The following is a 19683-nucleotide window of genomic DNA, read 5'->3' as shown; positions in this document are numbered from 1 at the left end:
GTTCACGGTTAGCTAGATGGTCCTTAAAACTTCAGGGGTTCCCGTTTAAAATCCAGCATAGAAAAGGTAGCCAAAACGTAGTCCCAGACGCTCTTTCGCGCACAAATACCGAAGACTTATCGGCATTAGTTTTGTCCAGCATTGTTGACCTTCAGTCAGAAGAATTTAGGTCGCCGGAGTATGTAGCCCTAAGAGACAAACTCGTTGAAAACGCGTCCAAGACTCCAGATTTGGAAATCGTAGAGGGGTATATATACCGACGCGCCGAGCACGCGGCGGGAGACAAGGTAGCTGACGATTTATGTTGGAAGCTTTGGATACCACGAGGATTAGTCGAGGAAACCTTAAAAGACGCTCACGAAAACCAGCTATCAGCTCACTGTGGGATAAACAAAACATTAGAAAAACTTAGGCGTTTCTACTATTGGCCGAATTTGGTGTCCGACGTAAGGACATATATAAATAATTGCCATGTATGCAAGATCACAAAGCATCCCAATCATACCCTTCGACCGCCTTTAGGGAACATTGGTACATCGGATAGGTTTTTCCAGAAACTGTTTGTCGATTTCCTGGGGCCGTATCCCCGAAGTCGTTCTGGGCATATAGGGATTTTTATTGTGGTTGATCACTTGTCGAAGTTTCCTTTCTTAAAGCCAGTAAAAAAGTTTACTGCGGATGTCGTGGCACGGTATCTGGAAGAAGATTTGTTCCATTGTTTTGGGGTTCCTGAAACAATTGTTTCGGATAATGGTGTACAGTTCAGGTCGGAGGTGTTTAATGCGCTGCTAGGGAAATATCATATTGTGCACAGGTATACTGCTGTTTACGCTCCGCAGGCAAACGCATCAGAACGAGTAAACCGATCGGTGATAGCTGCAATGAAATCATATGTCCGCCCTGATCAAAAGAATTGGGATGAGCAGCTCAGTAACATTTGCTGTGCGCTGCGTTCCTCGGTCCATTCAGCCATAAATACGACTCCTTATCGCCTCGCTTTTGGCCAGCACATGATTGTCGATGGAGCCAGCTACAGGCTGTTAAGAAATTTACAGATGCTGGAAGATCGCACTGTACAGTTTGGTAAAGAGGATTCGTTTGACCTCATCAGACATAAGGCAAAGGATACGATGCACGCACAACACGCTAGGAATGAAAGAACATACAATTTGCGCAGTCGGCAGGTGTCATTTGTTGTAGGCCAGGAGATATATCGGCGAAATTTCCAGCAAAGCAATTTCGCGAAGGGCTTTAGCGCTAAACTAGCACCAGCGTTTATAAAAAGTCGGATACGACAGAAGCTAGGAAATTGCTACTATGAGGTGGAAGATCTGCAGGGTAAATTAATAGGGAAGTTTCACGCCAAGGATTTAAAACAATAACTTCTCTTTTAATAGCCGTTCAAGCGAGGATCCCACTTTTGGTGTGGTTCCCCCAAAGTGTGATTTTGGTAGGGGGGAATTTGTAGTGACGCTTGAACCAGCTACAAAAATATTACTACAACAACAACAAAAATAAAAGAACGGAAAAAAAAAAAAACTAATCAAAAATTTTAAATCCAGGGAATATCGTAATTGCGTTTAGCGCCCCTATTGCTCGTGATCGACGGGTACTTTTTGGGCAGACGGTCGGACTCGGGAGAGAGTCGGCCGCGGTTATGTTAACTCGAGGGAAATGGTGGTTGGCACTTTCGCTGTTAGGAGGGTTCGTGAATGCAAGTCCAGCTACGGTCGCTCTTTTCGATTTTGGGCCCCACTTCAGAAGGTAGTGTTTGTGGTGGAAAGAGGAAATATTAGCGGAAAAACATAACTAAACCTCGCGCCAGTGCTAAATCAAAGAAAAAAAGACAAACAAAAGAATCGTGTTGCTTTCAAATTATACCATAAAGAAATCGAAAAGAAATTTGCCACCCCAGTAAGGGGGCGTTCCATTCTGACCCCACGCCGGAGGCAAGGCATCCGAAAGTGGTCTCTTTTTTTTGTTTCGGACGGCCATTTGCAAGTTAATATAACAAGAGTGTCAATCGCCACATAGCGGTAAGTTGGACATTGGGGTTTAGGTGTCGCTAGGTAGTGTTAAATGGAACATGGGTTTTCTTGTATTACAGAATTGGCACGTTGTGCCAAGCAGATTTCCAAGGGAGAATAGCGGAAAAAGATAATTGGGATCGATGACCGAGCCGGCCGCAGCCACAACCAGCTGGCCATAGAAAGGGAAGAGAAGAGACTGCGCTCCCGAAAAAAAAAAAAAGCACAAGAACCGATCGAATTCGCCGCTGGCGCAGAGAAGCGCAAGGCAGAGAGTCCGCCGCTCCAGCTGTGGGTCCGACTCAGTGCATCAGCAGCATCGTCGGCGCCGGGAAGCTGCGAAACTAAAAGCGGAATATTGAACATTTTTTTTTGGCCCCCAAGTTTTTTTGCGTAAATATCTTGCCCTCGGCCGACCTGGCTTAGTGAAAAAAAAGTAGAGGAAATAAAAACCCAGATCAAAATTATACCCATGAGCCAATAGGCAAGGTCTTAGTGAGTACGAATACAAATACCTTGCTCCCCTTTCGGCAGTGTAGCGCCGTTAATTCAGTCTTGCTTTTCTTTTCCCTTAAACCGTAAGGGCTAGCCCTATGTGGAGCCCAAAGAAAAGAAAGGCATAAGGGAATAGAAATACAATATCAATGCTCAAAAGCAAAGAAAAAAAGCAGTCCCCCGAAAGCCTCTGCGCGCCTTGTTCTTTCTCTTCTTTTCTCTTTTTGTTGTTGTGCTCTCCCAATAAAATTACATTTACAGCAATTATAGCAAGCGGATCGTCTTCGACAAAAGCGCTTTTGGAGATGGATGGCACGTAAGTGAAAGAATATTGCTTTACTCTAAATAAATTGCATGCATGAGCGTGAGAGAAGGAGAGGTATAGGAAAGAAAGAGGGGGAGAGGTGAAACAGTTGGGCAGATCCACATGCCGGAAGAGATAGCAAGAACAGTAACCATGGGTTTTTTTGTTGTTGTCATAAATGCTCTGTTAAATTTGTATGCCAGTTTAGCGGCTACCTCCTATATACATATACTGTTTTTTTATTATATACACATTTAATTCTTTTTTTTCTATTTAGTTATAATTCTTCTATTTTAATTATTATTAGTATTATTTTAATTTCCAACCTGGAATATTCTCGAATCCTGTTGTTCGCTAAAATAGTTATTGAGTCAATTGGGAGTTTAAGTAGAGTAGGGAAATGCCCCTGTGTCAAGTAATAAATAAGTTTTAAAATGAAATCGATACTGAACTAAATTATTTTAGGGCGCCATGCCGAGTGGATTATGGAAATGAAGTGAGTCTGGGGGATTTAGGGATCATCGGCCACTAATATGGCTTTGCGGCCCAGATGGTCAAGGTAGGGTGGGCAAAACGCCGCTACACCTACAGCTACTCAGCAGCACAACCCGTACTTCAGCATGTTCTGTTTTCTTTGCAGAGCAACCTCTATGTGTGCATAGCTTGTCACTCTTGGTAGTTTCTTTTCTGTATGGCCAGTCCGATCGATCATGTGTTAGGGAGGAAAACAGCACGCGAAATCAATATTATTATATGTATCCAATGCGAGCAGGTAGCACAGTGGTAAATCCTCACCCCCCCCTTGCCGACGACAAATAGAAGCCGGAACCAGCGCGTGCTCCTCTGGTCGCTACAATAAGATCAGCTCGTTATGATAGCGTATCGCTATTACAAGGTACCCACGTATATGACAGTCCAATTAACTTAACTGAATGTGAAATAAGTGCAAGCGACCACTGCACTACTAGGTAATATATGGCTAGAATGGAAATATTGAGAGGACAATGAAAATTAAGTAAAAGAGAAAACTAGGGATAGCTAATAAAAATTAAATGAAAAGTGAAAAGCGCATTACGGCCAACCCTTCTCCCAATCAAATGCAAGAAATCTATTAATATTGTTCCGTCGTCATCCGAGCGCGCATTCTGTAGGACAGTGCATACAAATGGTAGAGCCATTAGCTCCACCTCCATTTCCATCCCGTTCTGCCTCATCATACTAAATGTAATGAGCAATTTGTAGAGCAGAGAGAAAACTATTTTGAGGACAGCTAAGGAACTGGATGGGGGAGACATGAGCATGCAGTACAACGGCCAAAAGATGTCGAAATAATTATGAAAATTTTTGGACCGCCCAGCGGAGACACGAACCAACAGCCGTGACACATTCGTGGGACAGGAGTGCAAACGACGAAGGCCATTTGTGGGCTACGAGCGAAAGGAGGAAGTCCGTGACCCTCCTCGGAGTCTCAACCAGGTGGACCTCAGACGCTCTCTCTGTCTCTCTCTCTCTGTACTTTGGCATTGACCCACCAACCCACACAGACGTAAGCGCATTTTAATGATCTCATTAATGCTAATCTCCAACCGTTTCAATCTGTACACGCACATACAGAGACAAAACCACAAGAGAAGAAGGAGTAGGAGTAAGAGATATGGTTGTGGTGCGACAGAGGGGGCACCAGCATGAAGAAGAACTAACTGCCACCGGCTGCTAATGCTAATGAAGTCTAATTGAATTTCGGACACTTGACACGTCCCACAATCTCTGATCTCCTTGTTGACACTGCGGGGCGGGTGCCATGGCTGCAAAACGAAGACTTTAAAGCAGAAAACGAATTGCCATTGGGGTAATAAATGGTGGTGTCGAAGTAGATATCGAAGTCAAAACAGCTAAATGAATGCATGATTGAACTCAATCAATCTGTCTATTCATCTACTAAAATCTGTAGCGGCTCTCTTTAATTCTCAACTACTCTAAGACTTGACCTCCAGCCTTGATCAATATTGCTTGAAGTGTGAAAGCACTCCATTCATGCGTGTCCCAATGGCCAGTGTCCTGGATTTGTATGCTCCTCCTGCGTTCTCCTGCTGCTGCTGAGTCAACACTTGCGTTTTTGCGGCTGTGGCTGGAATAAAATTTCCTATGCATTCGACCACATTCGACATTTTCTCGTAATATTTGATTTGATTTTTAAACAAAAACTACTCCACTCGCTTAGTTAGAGAAATGGGTTGCATGTTAGAGAGGAGAAGATACTGTCCGGGGATCGTTGTTGGTCAGGGGGAGGCTGTCAGGTTGACGAGGGAGCACCAGGACGATAACGGTTCAGCTTTTATTAGCATCCCAACAACACAAATCAGAATTATTTGACAACGCTGCTAACTTACAAGAGCGTCCCCACGGGGGGAAACATGTATATGTATGTAGTACCAGAGGGGTACCAGAGGTCAGCAGGAAATTACATACAGACAAGACCCGATATGTACGTACTCGTATACTCGTATCTGGACATCCCGCTTAAAACCTCGAACATATCATCGTCAACGTCAGCATCGGCCATTGGAACTGAACTGAACCTGCGGCTTCTCTATGCGGCGAGACTGTGGCTTGGTCATGGCACTGCTACTGGCACTGGTACAGGTACTGAAACTGGACTGCGTCGAATACTTTCGACGTAAATTTCGAAACTTTAATACCAATAAAGAGGGAGAGAGGTGACAATGTGGATGGAAAGATGGGTGAAGGGTAAGGAAGAGGAATAAAAGATAAAGCGACTCAAAGTTTCACTTACACGACATCGAACTGTTAAGAGATGAGGAACCACATGGTGTTTACCCAAAGAAAGCTCACAAAGAACAGTAGATTACTCACATGGGAACACCATCGAGTATGAGAGAGAACAGTATGCAGTACTTACCATTTAACATGAGAACATTCTGAAGCTGTTTCCGACATGTTCTCTATATATTTTATCACCCAGGTGTGCGTTCTGCCAATAAATCGTCTTGAAAGTGATTTAGAAAAGATCAGTCTAGTGTTTACACAGATCGCAGGTGTTTCCAAATCGTTTTCAGTATCGCTGGTTACTATATATGTATGATTGGATTGATAAACGAACACTTTCTTCTTTTTAATTAATTGTGTGTTCTAACAGCTTGCAAATAATGAATGGAATTTTTATGGAAACAATGGAGTGATTACACAGCTTTCAGAAAACTCACACACCAGCATACGTATTTTTTGTTTGTCAAATTGGTAGCATAATGATCAATTTTGAGTTAATTAATTAGAGAATTAGAGAATTATAATGGATAACTATGAGAAACAATTATGTATAGCTAACACATTCTCCGATCATATTTCTATCATTGAAAACAAATAGTCTGCAATATTAATTCACTTTTCACAATAATTCATTCTCCCAATATTCTTGCAATTCCTATAGCTTCCAGATTCTCGAAGTTATCATTCAATCGCAAGGGAGAGAGCTGAGAGACCCCTGACGCACTCTCTCTCTCTCTCTCTCACTGCACTTTTAGTATGTACGTCACACTCTCTTTAGATAACACGACACGCCTGCGAAAACAATAGCATAATCAGCATCTTTCTCCCTTCCCAGATGTTGGAAAGCAAAAGCGCGATATAACGAACACGCCAACACGATCCGGCGAAAGCGTAACAAAGGAAAACCCTCACTGTAGAGTCTAGACACAGATCTAGAACAGATCAGTCTTACGTACAAATATATGTAGTATCACATAGGAATTACATATGTACCTACATATTTGATATGGAACCGAGCAACATACTCGTGTACATATATGCAAATATAGTGACCGGTAGATAGTGCTCGCCTATAACAGGGCTGATTCCTATCTAAACTGTAACAGGTGCCCAGCAGACTGGAGCAGGGTGGAGCCGTTGGGCCCCGAGATAAAACTGATTGATAAGGGGGTGTAGGTGGGGGGTGGGTGGGAGGAGAACGCTGGCGAGAACACACAAAGCTCGAAGAGAGCTTGGGGGCAGGAAAGCTTCGTTTTTTTATCATCTCGTTTATGATTATTACTGTTTCTCTCTCTTCGTCTCTCCCCTTTGGGGTGTTTGTGTGTGTGCGCGTGTGCGTCTGTACCGTACCGTGCCGTTTGGGGCTCGAGTTTCAATTTATTCAATTTACCGTTACAGTTGCAATTGATGACGACGCCGACGAGCACACCAGCAGCAGCCATAACAGAGGAGGAGCTTTGGAGCAGTCGCGCTACCTCAGTCGCTTCATCCTGGCTGCACGACGAGCTCGTAAGTGTTGGGGCTGCTCTCAGTAGTGGCGGCGATCATCTCTCTATACAACACACACCACACCCTCCCCGCGTTATGAGTGTTTGTGCATTAATCTCTTGTTACTGATATTGTTATTGTTAGTGTTACCGTTGTATGTGATACTCTCCCTTTGTCCGTCTGTCATGTATCGCAATAATGCGGACAGTTCTTTCTGTTTCATCAATCGTCTCAACGGGAATCCCAACGATGACCTGCAGCAGCCCGGGGAACACGAGCCGACATCCGCCCTGCTGGACTATTGCAAGCGAAAGGTGATGCCATCAACATCAGTTAACCAACCAGACGATCGTGTGTTAATCTTTCATTCTTCCACAGTTTCTGCGTCCCTATGTCACTATCTTGAAGCTGGTTGGGCTCAACCCCATCTCGACAGACATGGGCAATGTCAGGGCCTGCTGCAGCTATGTCCAGGCGCTGATGGTGCTCTTCATCCTCCTGATGGGCTATACCCTACGCTACATCTGTGGCTACAGGTGAGCAATTGAATACCGAAGCGTGCACAAATTAATCCTGCTTTTTTCCAGAGGCGATCGCGGTTTTACTAGCTATAGGGATATAAGACCCATTAACAACAGCACGGATAGCGGTATCGCCCCACCAAACACCATCAGCGAGCTGCTCTTTGGATATGTGGTGCCGAGTGTCTTCCACCTGCTGGCCTTTGTGTCTGCTGTGTTGGTGTGCAAGGTGATCGACCACGAGCAGCTGCAGAACCTCATCGAACGGGTGTTCCTGATGTCCGCCAAGCCCAAGAGACTGTGCCGGATGCTTTGGCTGTATTTGGGACTGGCCCCGGCCCTACTCATGCTGCTCTTTGCCTACGCTTGCGCTGTGGTGGTCATGCAGCCAGCTCAGATCATCAAGGTGGCCTGGATAGCCGACGCCCTGAGCGACTGGGAGCTGTGCCTGCGCACTGGATTGCTGTGCACCATACTGCTGCAGGACCTGGTGGAGATACTCATATTGAGTAACTACTATATCGAGTGCTACTTGCTGAAGGTTCACCTGGAGTCGTTGTCGCACAAACTACTGATGCACTCCATCGATTCGCTGGACTGGATGCGGCAGGTGCTGGAGTTCCGCAAGCTCCTGGATCGTCTTAACCAGCACGTGTCCGTTCCCGTGTGCTTCCTGATTGTGATGAATCTGTCCTATGCTTTCGCCGGTATGGTCTATCTGTTTAAGGACTTTGATTTTCACTTCTGTGCATTGCAGCTGGTCCTGCTGAACATCGTCAATGTTATGCTGTGGCTGTTCCTCGGCCTGCTGCCCTTCTTCGTGGCCTCCTCGGTGACTCGCGTCTGCCAGATCGCCCAGGCCAATGGCCACCAGATCAGAGTGCGTCCATTTGTCTACCACAATACCTCCGCAGAAGATCTCAACTCGACCCTGCTCTTTGCCTCGTCGCTGGACATGTCCGCCAAGCTCTTCCGCATGCCCATCCAACCGAACTACCTATGCTTCGCCATCCTTGTCGTCGTCATAGTGATACTCACACTTGGCATGTGCCTGAATCTCACGACCCTGGGCAAGATCTAATCTAAATACATCTACGCCTACATTTAATAAAGATTTATGGTATTTGTCTAGCTTAAAACTTTCCGACTTGTCTGCCTCTCGGCAATTTATTTACAATTTACGATTTGGTTTTGCCTCTAGTTACGATTTAGCTACTTATGGAAAAACAATAAGCTTAGTCTCAGTTTTCGTTACTATCGCTGCTTCAGTACTGACTAAGTATGCACTTAGTTTTTAGATCGATCGGGTATGCCTCTGCCGGATCCTCCCAGCGTCATTCAGGGTCTAGTCACCATCCGAGCCACGGCGGGTGATTGATTTTCGATGGCGGGGTAAAGGTCAGGTTTACTGGTATATTTATGAGGGCATGCACCCGCTTCAGTCGCTGCAGCGTGGACCGTATGATCACGCCGTTCTTCCCCAGCAGGAAGCCCGCGGGTATTGAAGCATCTCTATTGGAGTTGTCGTGGATCATCTCGATGTGGTGGTCGAATTCTGGTGAATTCGGATTGTACTCGGTGATGATGGCGCCCACGGCCCCGGCCATCTCCGCCTGCAGGGTCTTGCTGAGGAAGGAGCACTCTCTGTAAGTGCCACGCACATTGAATTTTGTTAGATAAAACTGTGGTCAAATCTTATCAATTCCATCCGCTTACCCCCTGTCCATGAGAGCGATACTTCCATGAAGATCACGTGTGTTGCGCAGCTTCTGGCAGGCGCCTGGGGGATCAGTCAGCACCAGAGGGACGCCTTCGAACTTCTCCGAGAAGGTAAGGCCGAAATCCTTTGCTGGCCGTAGTCTGTAGGTGTATTCTAGGTCTTGCGGCGATATGATTTCAAAAAACACGTCACCCGCAATTATGTCCTGGGTTGTAATGGGAATCGAAATCGTGGTGGTGGCTCGGATGCATCGGATGCTCAAGATGGAAGCAATCACTAACCAAACAATCAACATTTTGGACACACACGCATAACTTCACAGAAAATGTTTGTTGCAAAAACAAACCAATTCTCATTATTTCACTACAAAACTATCGATTGCACACACAGCCGAACCGATGTATTAGTATGAACAGCGGCGATTTTGACAACGCCAAAATATCGAGTATCGAGTATTTTCACGGTCGGTATTGCACGAACTGAAGTACTCGATGCTGGTATCGATTTTAGTGGCCGAATTAACACAGCATAAATAAAAATTGTAATTTAACTATGTACTTATTGCTTATTATGTTGTTGTGTAATATTCTATTCCTGGTTTTTATCACTTTTTTAACACAAGCCGGTTGGCTTGGCGTGCCCTTAATGTAACAGTCGATAACAAATTGGCATGGACACATTGGGCTGGAAGCAACAATTCGCAAGGTTAAATTGGGTCATTGGAATCAGGGTTAACATGGTCAATAGTATTATCGTCAAGAAGGTCAATTGATAGCTGAAAAAATTAGATTTGAAAAAGCACAGATACATTTGCCGGAAACGTAACTGTCAGTTTCTACCACAGAGTTTAAAATTTTTTCAGTTGTCGATTTCATCCCGAAGTGAGAGCACCTCGAACCAGTGTTTGCAGAGCCAACCGCGTGGACTTTCAGTGTTGCAATTTTTGCGTTTCAAAGCAACTCTGATTGGTTTTTTCGTACTCGATACTTGTGCCGTCGATGCCATTGTACTAGCTCTGTGGTAGCCATTTTAATTTTTGGCGTCGAAAATACGGCGAGGAAATTGGCCGGACCCTGTGGTTTTTCGCATTTAACGCAAGCAGTTTGTAGTCCTCGAGCAGGCAACGTGTGTTAAAGACCAGAAGTGTTTTACTTGTACAATTAACCAAGTTCCAATCCAGTACAATGTCGATGTCTGCCACGTGCTACAAGTGTAACCGGCCGGGCCACTTTGCCCGGGACTGCAGTCTCGGAGGCGGTGGGCCAGGAGGCGGCGGACCAGGTGGTGGTATGCGTGGCGGCGATGGCGGCGGTATGCGCCGCAACCGCGAGAAGTGCTACAAATGCAACCAATTTGGGCACTTTGCACGTGCCTGCCCTGAGGAGGCTGAGCGGTGCTACCGCTGCAACGGCATTGGCCACATCTCGAAGGACTGCACCCAGGCCGACAACCCGACCTGCTACCGGTGCAACAAGACTGGCCACTGGGTCCGCAACTGTCCCGAGGCCGTTAACGAGCGCGGCCCGGCCAATGTGTCGTGCTACAAGTGCAACCGCACTGGACACATCTCCAAGAACTGCCCGGAGACATCGAAGACTTGCTATGGCTGCGGCAAGAGCGGACATCTGAGACGCGAGTGCGATGAGAAGGGCGGACGGAACTAGGAGCAGACCCAGTACCGCGCTTCAAATTGAAAATCAACGAAGAAGAAGAAAATTTAAACACGAAAAAAAATTACAAAAATGAAAAATCAATTTGCTACAACATTCACAAAGCCACCCAACAACAACAAGCGACAGCAGCACCCAAGTCAAGATCAACCCCCAACCAACACTACCACCAACCCAAACACACAAAACTACACATACTCCCATCGCACCCAAACACACTCACACCTACGATATTGGCACCTTAATCTAACCATCATCTATCTAAGAATCAACCAACAACCACTCTTGCATCTCTGATTCCAAAAGCTGAGCCTGCAGCGCGGTGCCAACGTTCCAAAATATGAAGAAGAAACTTTTGAGAAAGTAGAAGAAGAACCACCCAGCCGAATAAGATGAACGAAAACGAGGAGCTGAAGCAGAAGAAGAGGATCGGATCGAGAAAGGAAGGAGAGCACAGGTGACGCGGGGTGAGAGACGGCGGAGACGACGATAGCAACGGCAGCTGTGCAGCCAAGCAGACGATGATGATGAAGAAGAACAAGAGAAGAAGACGACGACGTCGATGCGACCCAATTTGTAAGATGAGACTAAACCCCAAACAACAAGAAAAACCAACAACCAACAACTTTATTATAATTATGTATGATTATGCTGCGAAAAAGTGTTTGAATTTACTAATTACATTATAACGAATGGAATGAAAACTATATAAGAATATATAAATACCTTAAAAATACTATATAGCGATCCTATTAGGAGTTCCACACCAGAAGAAAAAAGTAAATAAAAAGTATAAAAAACAAAAGCAAAGAAGCAAGCGAAGAGACCACGTTACTACTCCATCCAGCTGCTGCCGGCGAGCTATAGGAATTATTATACACATGATGATGATGATATAGTATACCCAAACAGTCTGCCTACCAACCTACCTTTACCACCACCACCAGCACCCATAACCATCCACACCACCACCAGAGAATCACCAAACCAATCCCCAAGCAAGACGAAACTCGCCCGGCACGATCTCGAGCGGGGTACAAGCGGAGCTAGCTAAGCCGGAGGGGCAGCAAACAAGAACAGAAGACACAAGAGCAGGGAGCACATCAGCGATGGTAGAAAGAGACACTGGAGGAGATATGTAGACGACGAACAGATGAGAAGAACACAGAACAGAGCCCCAGTTGTAATACATTTTCAGTTGTAACGAGACACCTACGAGGAGAGATGCGAAACCTACGATGAAGAAAATGAAAATTCAAATATCACTGTGATTGTTTTTTAATTGTAAATTAAAATGCTGGAGCTGCTGATTTGAGTCAAAAAAAAAATCCCATGCCATGTGTCCGTCTTTGCTCATTTATACTTTATCTGTTTTTTCTTTTTAGCAAATTGTTGGGGCCGGGCGGGAGCCGATCTCTGATCACCGGTTCTCTTGTGATCTCTTTCGTTGCTCTTCTGCTCTTTTCTTTGTTTCGTGGGCAACCAGTTTTTGGTGAGGTGCCGGTAAAGTTGCAGCTGTGAGCGATCACATGGCACGGGCAGCTGATGGGGGCTCTGTCTGCCCTGCCCGATCTCTGACTCAGCTTTTGGAGGAAGAGGGAGTGTGCCTGCCTGCCCGGCAAAAATCTGCCATTGTCTTCGAGTGTGTGTTTTCTGCTTTCTTTTGCGCCTTTTCCTTGTGCATTTTATGTACAGGTACACGCACACACTTGCACGCAAGTAAACGTACATACATACATACATACACACATTAAATGAATACCTCGAAGCAAAGTACAGTCGTCGCCGTGTGCTGCTAATGGTGAAAACTCGCAGGCGGCGACAACGACCCATACATACATACATACATATGTACATACAAGCATACACGTAGAGAGGTGACTGTAGGGCGAGAGAGAAAAAGAGAGGAGGAACAAGCATGATATGATTGCAGGGCGGGGGGGGATGACTGCGAAACTTCAATTCCGTTGCGCCCGCTGCCATGCTGTTGCACTTAGCAACAAGTCTCGCCTGGTCTGGTCTGGTCGCCCGGGCGACTGTGATTGAGGGTCAAGGTCAGGCTCTCCGCGCATCAGCTGCTGCGCGCATGTGTAAAAGAAGTTTCTTGATTCCCGGAGTTTGGGAAACGACGCCTCTCCTGTTGGTGGGCCCAAGCCGGTTTTGCATGACTTCTTTGTGTAGAAAACGGGGGGAAACATCCAGTTAACGCGCCATTTAGCCAGGGTTACCCGCGAGGGTCGTCGTGAAGATCATCCAGAACAACTCTGTCTTTGTCAGTTTGTTTGGTAGGTTTTTTTTATTGAATGCTCAATTACATTATTAGGAATTTATGCTCCAAATTGATAGGTTTCCGATTCTGGTTTCGGTTTATTTTGGTTAGAACATTTGTTGGATAGGGGGCTGCTGGGACACACACTTAACGGCAAACGAATCGTGAAATGAACATCAAATATCAACTACAGCTCACCTAAAACTCGAATAGAATCACAAACAAAGTACACAATGCATCACATCATCGTAATCAGTATCAATATCAGTATTAAGTTACAATTTAAACTAAAACTTGAGGTTCTGTACGCTTGGACACCATTTAAAACCCGTATTGAGCAGCAGACGAATACACAGAATAGATCCTCCGTCTGTCCATCTACTTTTCCGACTTGTTTCGCGTCTTGGCCTGGCTAGAAGATGATGTTGCCATTCCTATCTGCGATTTTTCAGTCCTGCGGCTGCTGGTCCTGGGAAAGGTGGTGCAGCTAGTAGACATGGATTTGTCCTGAAACAAGGGAGCAGAGGGATCTTTTATTTATAGATTGTGGTGGGGTTACAGGAAACAGTCCAAAGAACATGCTGGAAATACTGAAAATGTTGGTTAGTAACGCAACTGTACAAAGGGGGTAGGGGCCATGGAGGTTAGGAGCTGACACGCCGCCCTGCGATGAACGAGCAAAACGAACACTTGGGTGAGCTTGGATTAGAACGGACTCCCGGCAGGGCTTACTTTAGATCTCCGTCTCCCTAACCGGCACTGGCTCGTCCGGCATGGGGGCTGCCAGCTGGCTGGGATTAGCTTTGTTACGTTAGCTTTGATATTCTGGAACAGTTGGCCGATACCTGACTTGCGTTCTACACTGCCAGTCGACGTCTGGCTAATGGCATCTGGTTGGGCACTCAGCGAGTGTCGCTTTGGTGGCCGCGGAGGCGGAGGCGGTGGTGCTCGTCCCTTACCATGCACGGCCCTGGGACGCAGCGAAGGGGAGGGAGAAGGTGACATCTGTACCTCTGGCTCTAGTTGGGCCCGAAAGCTGTGCTTGATCTCCTCCAAGGTGTCGCGCAGTTCCCGTGGCGACACTGGCCTCGATAGTTCGGACGGTTCCGGATCTGTATCTGTGGCCAAAGAGCGCACTACCAGCACAAAAGGATCTATGACGGGTGCTACTAAATCAGTTAGTTTGCTCTCGGTGGTTGGAGTGGCTTCATCCGACCGAATAGGTTCATCTGTTTGAAAAGTTTTTGTCTTGGTTTCAGTTGGAATCAAATGCTCCACTGCCTCGTCTTTGGTTTTCATATTTTCCGCTTCAAATGGATCTTCTTTCTTTGGTTCTCCACATGACAGAACTTCGAGCTCTGCGGCTCTCTCTTCTTCATCTGTTTCTATCAACGGCATGGCTTCATAGAAGTCATCCTCTTCTGCATCCTCTTCATCAACTTCATGATGTGTGATCCTCTCGACATTGTGAAAACCCTTTAATTCTTCTGCCCTTTCCTGGCGAACACCTTGAAAGTATAGCTGATTCTCCAAATATACCTCGTCTCTCATCTCCTCCAGCAACTGCTAACCAACACCAATCTCTAGATGGATTAAGAAAGTCATGGAAGAAAAGACACGCATCATGCCTACCTCACTGCGCTTGGACTTGACACGGCCCTTGGAAGCATTTGTCATGGAGGAAGTGCGACTGAGTCCACTAATCGGTTCGGCACTGGAGTAGCCAGAGCTGATGTCATCCTGGCTGCGTATGTTGTAGCTAAATGGAACATTAAATACGAAAATTATACTGTGTTTCAGTTTGGTTTAAGATTCCAGCACTCACTTGAAGTCACCCGCATTCTTGGCGGTGCCGCTGGCAGATCTGCCCACGGGCGTCTGGTTGCGTGGCCGTAGGAGTCGCGTTGCAGTTGGCTGTGTGCGCATCACCACCGACGAGGACATGGGCGACCTCATCACCACGTCCAGCTCATCCTGGGTGCGATGCATATCTGGCTCGCTCAGATCACTGAGGCTGTAGCTCCTCTTGATCGTCTGAACCAGATTGCCGCCGCCCTTTCGTGGGAGGATTATAGTAGAGATAGGACATTGAGTAAAAGCATTTGCCTTTAAATAATTTAATTAAACTAAACAATTATCGTAAAAATACATAGGAATTATAAGAGACATGAAAGGAGGAGTAATCAAAGAGAACAGAAATCAAAGAGCTTCCAGCTGGCGCCGGGATTAGATGGTATGTGTACATATGTGCTGGGTATCGCTGAGTGTATAAAATTCGATCATTCGCTGAGTATCTATTGGTGCCGGAGGCCTGTCTGGTGCCGGCGTCGCATTTAGTCGTTCTCCACATCCACGTCGGGTGTGGGCTCGCGCAGCCTGCGGCGTGCTCGCACCCCTTGCGTAGTAGCACCGGGAGCCTCTAGGTCCGGGGTGCGGCTGACACGTTTGACGGGTGCTCTGGAGGTAGCAGCTGCGGCTCTTCGGGGCTGCGCCCTGCGTGCTGGCAAATCACGTAGACGAGCCGCTCCAGCATCATGCGGCGGCTCCTCCTCCCTCATCTCTTGTATAACCACTCCGCAACGCTGTGGCTCGAGCTCAGCATAGCTCTCGATACCGCTCAACGAGTTGGACCGAGGCAGCCAATCTTCCAAGCCATCCATCATGTCCTGATTCCTCCTGACCGCAGAAAGATCACTAGCCGACTGCGAGTTTTGCAGGCTGCGGGCCGGATCCGGAGTTGTCATCGAAAAGGTCTGGCGGCGGTTAGCGGATTAGTAGCAGGCAGGCGGGCAGGTGCAGGTGGTTCAGTTAGGGTTGGTTTGGTTTGGTGGGTTAAATGCAAAGAAACGTAAGTGTAAAAAACGAAAGAGTTAATCAAAATAAGGCAAACGAAAAGTCTTAAATTGAAATGAATTTCAGTTGAGGCAAACGACACACACACACACACTCTGGGCCTAAACTGTACCCATGGCATTCCCCACATATCTATTTTTATGCCCTACCCTAGCGGAGACTCGGAATGGAAATGATGCAACTGGTGGTGGGGGCACGGGAATGGGGTCTCTGATATCACAGTGGAATATAAATCTAGCGGTGAGGAGTGCCTGGCTAATGTCATGCCGGTGCATAAAGGAAATTTCCCATTTCTTTGTCTTGATTTCGGACAAAGCCCTGAACAAGAGTTTCCAGTTCCAATTATATTATGACAAATCAGTAAGGAGTTCATTCCACTACTCAAGCCATCGCATTCTTCGTATGGCTCTTTCTCATTTAGCATTAATCAACTCTTTGACCTACATCAACACACCAAATCATCCAAGTATTATTTATTACTCTATGCAGTATCTTTCAGGGAGCTGGTCGCTCCTCTCCAGAATTAATCTGGCCAAAACAATGTAGCGTTTCGAGTGTCTTGGCCCCCATTTCAAGTGTTTATGTGGAGCTGGCCAGCAAATGTGCCTTGGGAATACGTGTACACTTGTACTCGTACAGCTGCTCCGCTCCCTGCTCTGGTATGAGTTTGTTCATTTTTTGTTTTTATTACATTATTTCAACATGTTCGTTTATCTGCTAGTATCTTCTCTATCGGGTTTCGTGTATATGTGTGTAATGTACTATATTGAGATTTAGCTGCACAAAAGAGAACAACAAACTAAAGACTAAATCGAAACAAACACGCAAATGGCACAAAGAGCATTCAATTCTATTCGTTGAAACAAAATAATATTTAAAGTAAAAGTGAAGATAAGAGAACGCGAGCTCTTATGATGATGTTGATTATGGTGATGGTGATGAGGTGGATGATGATGCTGCTGCTGGTGCTGCTGGGGCTGCTGCTTTGGCGATGATCAAGAAGAGCGCGCGCGAGAGTATTGCGCAAAATTATATATCTATTTAGAACGACCGAAAGATGCTGCGGAGACGGAGGCGACTCTCTTTTGTTGCTCATTTTATGCAACGACGCTGGAGGCAATTGAAAATGGCGAAATGAATTTTGTGGCGAGCGAGCAAAGGGAGTGAGCGGCTTAGTGTGTGTTTTGTGTGGTTGTGGCGGGGTGTGTGGTGGGGGATGGGTGTAAGGATTACCTTTATGGCTGTCTGCATTATGACATTGGTGGCATAGTTGACTCCCTTGGAGCCCAGTTGTAGCACCACCGAATATCCCTGCTCTGTGGCCTGAGTCAAATATTCGTCTATTTCCTACACAAAGAGAGAGGAGAAACCATAATATACAGAGAGCGTTAAACGTATGTATGCATATGTATATGGATAGCTATATGAGAATATATATATATATCACACCTGTTCGTGGCGCGTCAACATGGGATGCACAAACTTGCGATACAATGTGGAGCTGCCCTTTGTGGCTGGCGATAGCAGCCAGAATACCAGAACCACCTTGACCTCATAGTAGAATGGAAACCAGGATATAAAGATGTCTGTGAATGTTTCAATGCAGGTGAAAAATGCAAAGACAATCCAGTACATCATCCATTTTACCTATATGTAAACAGTTGCTCGATTTCTATTGGGAATGCGGGAAAGATCTATACTCTACTCACGTATTCCTTAACGTTCTTGGTGCGCACCGCCTTGTACGACGCATAGGCCGGATATAGGGTGCCGAAGAACAATCTGAAAGCGGGAAACAATAAACTCTGTGCACAAGTCCGCGGCGCTAAAAATATAATGATGAGCGAACAGATGCAGGCTGTGTTGAAGGAGAGACAAGGCAATGGCCAGCGCTGCAGCAAATCTAGGAGTCTGCCCAGTGCTTTCAGATTCTGCACGACTTTGGGAGTGGGCGGAGACACGGGCTGCTCGACTATGTAGGGGCCATTGTAATCATCTACGAAATCACTGTCCAAAGAGCTAAGAGAGTCCCCTAGCTGGTATAACGGCAGCTTATTCGGATGCCGCTGGTTGGCATAAATGAACTTTGGAGAGATTACATTCTCCTGCTGATGCTGGTGCTCTTCCTCCAGCGAGTAGCTGCGCCCATAGACGCTTCCTGCCGGGTGACGCAGGCGTTTAATATTAACTGGCCGGCTCCTGCTGATAGAATGGCCGGCTCATGGCGATGGCGATGCATTGCCAGCACCCGAAAATTTGTTGCGGTTCCCAGCGGCTAGAATGCCGAGCACAGACTACTGGCCAAGGCAGGCAGAGAGCACAGTGCAAGCCCGTCTAATGCTAAGGCGGGGGTTCTATTAATAAACGAACGCTCGGCACATATTGTTAGTCTCGCTGAGAGACAGCAACAGCAGACGCCAGCCACAGCAGCAGCACGTTTATGCGGAAGATTGCGAAAGATTCACCCGATCGACATGGATCACGATATTCCTACCCTCCCCTATAGTAATCTACTCGATCCCGGAGCAATTGTTGATTAGATTGCAGCACTCTATTTATACTGACAATAGTTTAGCACGGAGTTGCTGCGGACAGAAGGCAGACGACTTGAGTGTGGCCTCGTGCGGGGTCGGACCATATTGGGCAAGGCGAGTGCGTCGGCCTCACGGGGCAGCCATATTTGGGTGCAGTTCAATTGAGGGTTACGTTACACGTACGAGAGTACATATGGCACCGAACGGTACTTCTCCACCACGCACCAACGCTCGAGCAAATCACAGACCAGAAGCGTGACGCCCACACAATTAGGAAGCAGAAATGACTTTCGTTGCGGCTGGAGCGAAAGGCCGAGCTTCGACCAACTTTTTTGGGGGTCAATCCCACTCGTTCTCCGTTTGGTGTGGTGTGTGCTGGAGTGGAAGTTTGTATTTGTACTACTCACATTAGAAGTCGTGAAATCAAGCTTCTGATCATCTTGAAGGCCTTGCTTGTCCGCGCACGTATGTCCTTTGTTCTATAATAGAAAAGTCAATCGTAATTACGCGTATTTCTCCCTGTTCTCATCTCCTTTTCCTTACCCACTTTTCTTCTATCACTTTTTTTGCACTACATACAATTTTTTTTAATATTTTTATTTCTAACTGCAACACTAACAAATTTTTAAACAAAAGTTCTATTATAATTCGATTTTGTGACTACTTAAGTGGAGTCTGCTGAGGTTTGAAGAGGACTCCTCTACAACGCAATTTAGCACCGTGTTGCACGTCTCCGCCTCGCACTGCGGCTGTCACCCAACTAGGCTACAGTTTTTTGTGCATTTTTCGGTCGAAATCGCTTCTGTTTTGTGCACTGCTTTTTGCCTGCATTGCCCGCGCGAACAACAATGCTTTTGTTTAACACAAAAAACGCTTGCTGTGCAGGACAGAGACAGACGAACAACAACAAAAATGTATCGATATACCGTCTGAGAAATATACTGTACGTAAATATACCGATGAAAACAACGCACTTAACCCACTTAACCCCTCTCTATCTAAACAAGTAAGCAAC

The 19683-nt window shown here is 46.2% G+C and overlaps 4 protein-coding genes across 13 annotated transcripts; 2 read left to right on the top strand and 2 right to left on the bottom strand.

Annotated features, from left to right (window-relative positions):
• The first annotated feature begins 7005 nt into the window (after positions 1-7005).
• On the top strand, positions 7006-8761 carry LOC108158607. 2 transcript variants are annotated; one of them, XM_017291081.2, is made up of 4 exons: positions 7006-7122; positions 7362-7415; positions 7480-7637; positions 7689-8761. In XM_017291081.2, exons 1-4 carry the CDS (start codon positions 7021-7023, stop codon positions 8701-8703), a joined length of 1329 nt encoding a protein of 442 aa, XP_017146570.2. In that variant the 5' UTR covers positions 7006-7020; the 3' UTR covers positions 8704-8761. The 2 variants fall into 2 exon arrangements, with proteins under 2 accessions (XP_017146570.2, XP_017146569.2); XM_017291080.2 differs by having other exon boundaries at positions 7036-7122; positions 7246-7415.
• On the bottom strand, positions 8746-9721 carry LOC117194135 (PRADC1-like protein). The gene is made up of 2 exons (XM_033398793.1): positions 9339-9721; positions 8746-9266 (listed from the first exon to the last, which is right to left on the bottom strand). The coding sequence occupies exons 1-2, from the start codon at positions 9635-9637 to the stop codon at positions 8972-8974; spliced, it is 594 nt and encodes a 197-aa protein (XP_033254684.1). The 5' UTR covers positions 9638-9721; the 3' UTR covers positions 8746-8971.
• Positions 9722-10346: 625 nt separating this feature from the next.
• Positions 10347-12340, top strand: LOC117194136 (CCHC-type zinc finger protein CG3800). Its single transcript, XM_033398794.1, has 2 exons — positions 10347-10467; positions 10523-12340. The coding sequence occupies exon 2, from the start codon at positions 10527-10529 to the stop codon at positions 11004-11006; it is 480 nt and encodes a 159-aa protein (XP_033254685.1). The 5' UTR covers positions 10347-10467; positions 10523-10526; the 3' UTR covers positions 11007-12340.
• A 949-nt stretch (positions 12341-13289) lies between these two features.
• Positions 13290-19566, bottom strand: LOC108158605 (receptor expression-enhancing protein 1). Of its 9 annotated transcripts, none has more exons than XM_033398788.1 (9): positions 19212-19566; positions 19076-19147; positions 17844-17916; positions 17584-17781; positions 17368-17481; positions 15107-15336; positions 14914-15040; positions 14014-14844; positions 13290-13788 (listed from the first exon to the last, which is right to left on the bottom strand). In XM_033398788.1, exons 2-9 carry the CDS (start codon positions 19105-19107, stop codon positions 13660-13662), a joined length of 1734 nt encoding a protein of 577 aa, XP_033254679.1. In that variant the 5' UTR covers positions 19108-19147; positions 19212-19566; the 3' UTR covers positions 13290-13659. The 9 variants fall into 9 exon arrangements, with proteins under 9 accessions (XP_033254679.1, XP_033254678.1, XP_017146566.2 ...); XM_033398787.1 differs by having other exon boundaries at positions 14014-14847; positions 19216-19566; XM_017291077.2 differs by lacking the exon at positions 14014-14844 and having other exon boundaries at positions 19212-19562.
• Between the last annotated feature and the right edge of the window lie 117 nt (positions 19567-19683).

Source organism: Drosophila miranda (genome assembly GCF_003369915.1).
Source record: "Drosophila miranda strain MSH22 chromosome Y unlocalized genomic scaffold, D.miranda_PacBio2.1 Contig_Y2_pilon, whole genome shotgun sequence".
Classification (NCBI taxonomy): domain Eukaryota; kingdom Metazoa; phylum Arthropoda; class Insecta; order Diptera; family Drosophilidae; genus Drosophila; species Drosophila miranda.
Note: the sequence above shows the minus strand (reverse complement) of the source record. Positions and strands in the feature narration are given on the sequence as shown.

Excerpts from the sequence above, each read along its gene's own strand:
- LOC117194136 (XM_033398794.1), top strand. The coding sequence starts at position 10,527 with ATGTCGATGTCTGCCACGTGCTACAAGTGTAACCGGCCGGGCCACTTT.
- LOC117194135 (XM_033398793.1), bottom strand. The coding sequence starts at position 9,637 with ATGTTGATTGTTTGGTTAGTGATTGCTTCCATCTTGAGCATCCGATGC. Across the intron at positions 9,267-9,338 it reads ATCGCTCTCATGGACAGGGG|AGAGTGCTCCTTCCTCAGCA; the intron begins GTAAGCGGATGG and ends TGGCACTTACAG.
- LOC108158605 (XM_033398785.1), bottom strand. The coding sequence starts at position 18,373 with ATGCATCGCCATCGCCATGAGCCGGCCATTCTATCAGCAGGAGCCGGC. Across the intron at positions 15,337-17,367 it reads TAATGCAGACAGCCATAAAG|GGCGGCGGCAATCTGGTTCA; the intron begins GTAATCCTTACA and ends CTCCCACGAAAG. Across the intron at positions 13,789-14,013 it reads TAGGGAGACGGAGATCTAAA|GACAAATCCATGTCTACTAG; the intron begins GTAAGCCCTGCC and ends CCCTTGTTTCAG.
- LOC108158607 (XM_017291081.2), top strand. The coding sequence starts at position 7,021 with ATGACGACGCCGACGAGCACACCAGCAGCAGCCATAACAGAGGAGGAG. Across the intron at positions 7,416-7,479 it reads TGGACTATTGCAAGCGAAAG|TTTCTGCGTCCCTATGTCAC; the intron begins GTGATGCCATCA and ends ATTCTTCCACAG. Across the intron at positions 7,638-7,688 it reads CGCTACATCTGTGGCTACAG|AGGCGATCGCGGTTTTACTA; the intron begins GTGAGCAATTGA and ends GCTTTTTTCCAG.